At 52.8% G+C, this 7907-nt stretch overlaps 1 protein-coding gene across 1 annotated transcript in view; it reads right to left on the bottom strand.

Annotated features, from left to right (window-relative positions):
• The window catches only part of LOC144610249 (actin filament-associated protein 1-like 2), a 46384-nt gene extending 39167 nt beyond the window's left edge, over positions 1-7217 (bottom strand). Inside the window, exon 1 of the mRNA XM_078428841.1 lies at positions 7031-7217. Within this exon, the coding sequence (XP_078284967.1) occupies positions 7031-7217 (187 nt within the window). The remainder of the gene's footprint in view (positions 1-7030) is intronic.
• Positions 7218-7907: the final 690 nt, after the last annotated feature.

Raw genomic sequence — 7907 nt, 5'->3', positions numbered from 1 at the left:
CGCGCGGCGACGATCCCAGGATCCCCAAACTGTGGGGCAAGGGGCAGCATTCCCTGCGTTCCCGGGCTGGGAGCGAGGGTCGGCGCTCCAGGCCAATCCCCTGGGTGTGGAGCGTTGCTGGGACCAACAGGCTCCGGCTCCCTCTCCCTCTCCCTCTCTCCTCTCCTCCCTCTCCTCTCCCTCCTCCCCTCTCCCTCTCCCTCTCCAAGCAACTTGGGCACGGTGGTGCAGCGGGTAGAGCCGCTGCCTCACGGTGCCGGTGACCCGGGTTCGATCCTGACCTCGGCTGCTGCCTGTGTGGAGTTTGCACGTTCTCCCTGTGACCGCATGGGTTTCCTCCGGGTGCTCCGGTTTCCTCCCACATCCCAAAGACGTGCGGGTTTGTGGGTTAATTGCCCCTGGTGTGTAGGGAGTGGGTGAGAAAGTGGGGTAACATGGAACTACTGTGAACGGGTGATGCTGGTCGGTGCGGACTCACGGGGCCGAAGGGCCTGTTCCCGTGCTGTGTCTGTGAAATAAACGAACAGCTGACACACCCCAATCTGGGCCAAGCAGATGTACAACTGCCAGCTTCTAGAAGGTTCCCACAGATCGGCGAGTAAGCTAATGTACCTCCATTATTTAAGCAGTGTATGTGATGCTCACCCTCTGTTATCCAGTCCAGTTCAACGTGGTTTATTGTCACATGTACCGAGGTACAGTGAAAAGCTTTTGTTGCGTGCTAACCAGTTAGTGGAAAGACAACACACGATCACCATGATCCACTTTCTCAGCCACTGCTGAGCCCAGCAGGTCGGCGCAGCGAATGGACAGGCAACGTTTCAGCTCATGAGTGACCCACTTCACCCTCTGAAGAAGGGTCCCTTCTGACCCCTCGAGTTCCTCCAGCACTTGGTTCTTTGTGAACCATTCCAGCATCTGCAGTTTCTGGAGTCTCCATCAGTAAATGCGACATTCTGGGAAGGAGGGGGGTGGGAATCCTGCAGGAAAGGCCAGTAGTGACCTTAGAGTCACAGAGTCACAGAGACTCAGAGACACAGAGACACAGAGACACAGAGACACAGAGACACAGAGACACAGAGACACAGAGACACAGAGACACAGAGACACAGTCACACAGAGACACAGGGACACAGAGACACAGAGACACAGAGACACAGAGACACAGAGACACAGTCACAGAGAGGACACAGGGACACAGAGACACAGAGACACAGAGACACAGGGACACAGAGACACAGACACAGAGTCACGGAGACACACAGAGACACAGAGACACAGAGACACAGAGACACAGAGACACAGAGACACAGAGACACAGTCACAGAGACACAGAGACACAGAGTCACAGAGACACAGAGACACAGAGACACAGAGACACAGAGAAACAGAGACACAGTCACACAGAGACACAGAGACACAGTCACACAGAGACACAGAGTCACAGAGACACAGTCACACAGAGACACAGAGACACAGAGACACAGAGACACAGAGACACAGTCACACAGAGACACAGTCACAGAGACACAGAGACACAGAGACACAGAGACACAGAGACACAGAGACACAGAGACACAGAGACACAGAGACACAGAGACACAGAGACACAGAGACACAGTCACAGTCACAGAGACACAGAGACACAGTCACAGAGACACAGAGACACAGTCACAGTCACAGAGACACAGAGACACAGTCACAGAGACACAGACACAGAGACACAGAGACACAGAGACACAGAGTCACAGACACACAGTCACAGAGACACAGAGACACAGAGACACAGTCACAGAGACACAGAGACACAGAGACACAGAGACACAGAGACACAGAGACACAGAGTCACAGAGACACAGAGACACAGAGACACAGAGACACAGAGACACAGAGACACAGAGACACAGTCACAGAGACACAGAGACACAGAGACACAGAGACACAGAGACACAGAGACACAGAGACACAGAGACACAGAGACACAGAGACACAGAGACACAGAGACACAGGGACACAGAGACACAGAGACACAGGGACAGAGTCACAGAGACACGGAGTCACGGAGACACGGAGACACGGAGACACGGAGTCACGGAGACACGGAGACACGGAGACACGGAGACACAGAGACACAGAGACACAGAGACACAGAGTCACAGAGACACAGAGACACAGACACAGAGTCACAGAGACACAGACACAGAGACACAGAGACACAGAGACACAGAGACACAGAGACACAGAGACACAGACACAGAGTCATGGAGACACACAGAGACACAGAGACACAGGGACACAGAGACACAGACACAGAGTCACGGAGACACACAGAGACACAGAGACACAGGGACACAGAGACACAGACACAGAGTCACGGAGACACACAGAGACACAGAGACACAGAGACACAGGGACACAGAGACACAGAGACACAGAGAGACAGAGACACAGAGACACAGAGACACAGAGACACAGAGACATAGAGACACAGAGACACAGAGTCACAGAGACACAGTCACACAGACACAGTCACACAGACACAGAGTCACGGAGACACACAGAGACACAGAGACACAGAGACACAGAGACACAGAGACACAGAGACACAGAGACACAGTCACAGAGACACAGTCACAGAGACACAGTCACAGAGACACAGAGACACAGAGACACAGAGACACAGACACAGAGACACAGTCACAGAGACACAGAGACACAGAGACACAGAGACACAGAGACACAGAGACACAGAGACACAGTCACAGAGACACAGTCACAGAGACACAGAGACACAGAGACACAGAGACACAGGGACACAGAGACACAGAGACACAGAGACACAGTCACAGAGACACAGTCACAGAGACACAGAGACACAGAGACACAGAGACACAGAGACACAGAGACACAGAGACACAGTCACACAGAGACACAGAGACACAGAGACACAGAGACACAGAGACACAGAGACACAGTCACAGAGACACAGAGACACAGAGACACAGAGACACAGTCACAGAGACACAGAGACACAGAGACACAGAGACACAGAGACACAGAGTCACAGTCAAAGATGAACAGTCACAGAGACACAGAGTGATAGAGTCACAGAAACACAGAGACACAGTCAGAGTCACAGACACAGTCACAGATTCATAGAGTGATACAGTGTGTACACAGGCCCTTCAGCCCAACTTGCCCACACCGGCCAACATGTCCCAGCTACACAAGTCCCACCTGCCCACGTTTGGTCCATATCCCTCCAAACTTGTCCTATCCATGTACCTGTCTAACTGTTTCTTAAACGTTGGGATAGTCCCAGCCTCAATTACCTTCTTTGGCAGCTTGTTCCATACACCCACCACCCTTTGTGTGAAATAGTTGCCCCTCAGATTCCTATTCAATCTTTTCCCCTTCACCTTGAACCCATGTCCTCTGATCCTCAATTCCCCTACTCTGGGCAAGAGACTCTGAGCATCTGCCCAATCTATTCCTCTGATGATCTTATACACCTCTATAAGATCTCACCTCATCCTCTTGCGCTCCAAGGGGGTGAGGGGTGTGAGTCTGCACTCACTCACTGTACATGCTGCCACTGATTTGGATGAAGGGATTAAAAGTACCATTAGCAAATTTGCTGATGATGCAAAGCTGGGTGGTAGTGTGAACTGTGAGGAAGATGCTATGAGGCTGCAGGGTGACTTGGACAGGTTGTGTGAGTGGGCGGATGCATGGCAGATGCAGTTTAATGTGGATAAGTGTGAGGTTATCCACTTTGGTGGTAAGAATAGGAAGGCAGATTGTTATCTGAATGGTGTCAAGTTAGGAAAAGGGGACGTACAACGAGATCTGGGTGTCTTAGTGCATCAGTCACTGAAAGGAAGCATGCAGGTACAGCAGGCAGTGAAGAAAGCCAATGGCATGTTGGCCTTCATAACAAGAGGAGTTGAGTATAGGAGCAAAGAGGTCCTTCTGCAGTTGTACAGGGCCCTAGTGAGACCGCACCTGGAGTACTGTGTGCAGTTTTGGTCTCCAAATTTGAGGAAGGATATTCTTGCTATTGAGGGCGTGCAGCGTAGGTTTACTAGGTTAATTCCTGGAATGGCGGGACTGTCATATGTTGAAAGACTGGAGCGACTAGGCTTGTATACACTGGAATTTAGAAGGATGAGAGGGGATCTTATCGAAACATTTAAGATTGTTAAGGGGTTGGACACATTAGAGGCAGGAAACATGTTCCCAATGTTGGGGGAGTCCAGAACCAGGGGCCACAGTTTAAGAATAAGGGGTAGGCCATTTAGAACGATGATGAGGAAAAACTTTTTCAGTCAGAGAGTTGTGAATCTGTGGAATTCTCTGCCTCAGAAGGCAGTGGAGGCCAATTCTCTGAATGCATTCAAGAGAGAGTTAGATAGAGCTCTTAAGGATAGCGGAGTCAGGGGGTATGGGGAGAAGGCAGGAACGGGGTACTGATTGAGAATGATCCGCCATGATCACATTGAATGGCGGTGCTGGCTCGAAGGGCTGAATGGCCTCCTCCTGCACCTATTGTCTATTGTCTATTGATGGGCAAGGGCAGATCTGTGGGCACGCACAACATGCCAGGATGTGGCACAGGGGTGGAGCAATCAGACTTGCTGTTTAGTGTGGGAAGGAACTGCAGATGCTGGTTTAAACCAAAGATAGACACAAAGTGCTGGAGTAACTCAGCAGGACAGGCAGCATCTCTGGAGAGAAGCAATGGGTTACGATTCGGGTCGTGACCCTTCTAACTCGTCCCTTCCTACACAAACCACCCCCTCCCCAGGTACTTCCCCTGCAACCGCAGGAGATGCAACACCTGTCCCTATATTTCCCCCCTCAACTCCATCCAAGGACCCAAGCAGTCTTTTCAGGCGAGGCAGAGGTTCACCTGCACCTCCTCCAAACTCATCTACTGTATCCGCTGTTCGAGATGTGGACTTCTATATATCGGTGAGACCAAGCGCAGGCTCGGCGATCGTTTCGCTGTACACCTCCGCTCAGTCTGCCTAAACCTACCTGATCTGCCGGTTGCTAAATACTTTAACTCCCCATCCCATTCCCACACTGACCTTTCTGTCCTGGGCCTCCTCCATTGTCAGAGTGAGGCCCAACACAAATTGGAGGAACAACACCTCATATTTCACTTGGGTAGTTTACACCCCAGTGGTATGAACATTGACTTCTCTAACTTCAAGTAACCTTGCTTTCCCTCTCTCTCCATCCCTCCCCCTTCCCAGTTCTCTGACCAGCCTGACTGTTGCTGATTACATTTTATCTCTGTTTGCTTTTGTTGTCACCTTCTCCTAGCTAACAATGATCTATTCTGCATTTTCCTCGAGCTGGATCCCCTTTGATGTCTCGTTCTCACACCTTACACTTCCTTATCTCTGTATCCCCCCTCCCCTGACTCTCGGTCTGAAGAAGGGTCTCGACCCAAAACGTCACCCATTCCTTCTCTCAAGAGGAGCTGCCTGTCCCGCTGAGTTACTCCAGCACTTTGTGTGTAGACTTGATGTTTAGCTTAGTTTAGAGATGCAGCACGGAAACAGGCTCTTCGGCCCACTGAGGCCGTGTCGAAACACCCTGGGCTTTCATTCCAAAATCTCAACTTTACCCATAAACCAGACAACTACTTGATAGACGTGGGCGGAGTGGCAGATTGTAGACCAACGCCGCTGCAGAAATAGACACCACTCCATTCTGCCATGAGTGGATTAAAAACTTTATAGAAAGGCGTAAGCTGAGTAACCGGACACCCTGATGCTCATTTTAGTTTGAAGAAGAGTCTCCCCCTGAAACATCACCTGTTCCTTTTCTCCAAAGATGCTGTCTGACCCGCTGAGTTACTCCAGGTTTTGGTGTCTATTGCCAATTCTATGCCCCTCTTCAATATATGTGTGCAGTTCCTTCCTACTGATTTCAGTTTAGTTCAGCTTAGCGATGCAGTGCGGACACAGGCCCTTCGGCCCACCTAGCCCACGCTGACCAGCGATCACCTGTTCACACTGGTTCCATGTTATCCCACTTTCTCATCCACTCCCTACACACAAGGGGGAATTACAGAGGGCCGATGAACCAACAAATCCGCACGTCTTTGGGATGTGGGAGGAAGCCGGAGGAAACCCACGCGGTGATGGGGAGAAGGTGCAGACTTCCCCTTTGTGGGGGGGGGGGGAGGAGGCCGGGGTCTGGGTTAGGGTCAGTGTGGGCTGAATGGCCTGCTCGTGGTCATGTTTATTATGTTCCAGTCATCTCCCAGTGGAACTGGGACGGTCGGGGTTCCCAGGTACGAGCCGTAGATCTGAACCCCCCTCTCCAGAGGATCTGACTGCAGTTAAACCGAGCTGGGACTTGCTAGCACAGGGGGGGCCTAGTGACGAAGAGGCCTGTCCCAAACCCTCAGCCCGACACCCACCCACAACCTCCTGGAAGCCAGCTCCGAGACCACAGCCCCGATCCCAGGAACGAGTGGGTTAACATATGATGAGCGTTTGTGGGCACTGGGCCTGTACTCACTGGAGTTTAGAAGGATGAGGGGGAACCTCATTGAAACGTACAGAATAGTGAGCGGCCTGGATAGAGTGGATGTGGAGAGGATGTTTCCACAAGTGGGAGAGTCTAGGACCAAAGGGCACAGCCTCAGAGTTAAAGGAGGTGAGGAGGAACTTCTTTAGTCAGAGGGTGGTGAGTCTGTGAAACTCATTGCCACAGAGGGCGGTGGAGGCCAAGTCAGTGGGCATTTTTAAGGCAGAGATGGACAAACTCTTGATTAGAACGGGTGTCAAGGGTTATGGGGAGAAGGCAGGAGAATGGGATTAGGAGGCAGAAATCAGCCGTGATTGGATGGTGGAGTGGACTCGATGGGCCGAATGGCCTACTACTACTCCTGTGACTTGTGAACTCGTGAAATGCATCCTCCTAAAACCCCGGAGAAAGAATGTGTCAGGATCGCTGGGACGAGGGACATGAATGCTGTGGTGCCACAAGGCCCTTGGGCAATACGTACCGCCTCCGGAAGGTTCCGGGCTCAGGCTGGTGTTGAGCTCCTGCAGCAGTTGGGCCACCCGCGCTTTCCTCGACTGGGCGGCCGGGCTGAGGCTCTCCGTGTCCAGCAGCACGAGCAGGGACCTCAGCTCCAGCAACAGCACCAACACCTCTGGGGGGAACCGAGACGTCAGACCCCCCCGCCACATCACCCCCCTGTCACATCACCCCTCCCTCCCTCCCTCCATCCCTCCCTCCCTCCCTCCCTCCCTCCATCCTTCCCTCCATTCCTTGCTCCCTCCACTCCTCCTTCCCTCCTCCCCTCCCTCCCTCCCTCCCTCCCTCCCTCCCTCCCTCCCTCCCTCCCTCCCTCCCTCCCTCCCTCCACCCCTCCTTCCCTCCCCCCTCCCTCCCTCCCTCCCTCCCTCCCTCCCTCCCTCCCTCCCTCCCTCCCTCCCTCCCTCCCTCCCTCCCTCCATCCTTCCCTCCATTCCTTGCTCCCTCCACCCCTCCTTCCCTCTTTCCCTCCCCCCTCCATCCCTCCCTACCTCCCTCCCTCCCTCCACCCCTCCATCCATCCCTCCCTCCCTCCACCCCTCCCTCCCACCCTCCCACCCTCCCTCCATCCCTCCCTCCAACCCTCCAACCCTGCCCCCACGTCTACCCTTTGTCCTGCTACTGAGAAGCAGAATCGCAGCCAGTGTAATGGTTCAGCACAGTTACAACGGGCAAATCACTCAGTCTCACAGTAGATGGTGAGACTACGATTCTTCTGGAATTTTTTGAGGATGTAACTAGGAAAATTGACTGGGGAGAGCCGGTGGATGTGGTGTACCTTGACTTTCAGAAAGCCTTCGACAAGGTTCCACATAGGAGATTAGTGGGCAAAATTAGAGCAC

This window comes from Rhinoraja longicauda, chromosome 36, assembly GCF_053455715.1.
Source record: "Rhinoraja longicauda isolate Sanriku21f chromosome 36, sRhiLon1.1, whole genome shotgun sequence".
NCBI lineage: Eukaryota > Metazoa > Chordata > Chondrichthyes > Rajiformes > Arhynchobatidae > Rhinoraja > Rhinoraja longicauda.
This window is presented reverse-complemented; position numbering and strand designations above follow the sequence as displayed.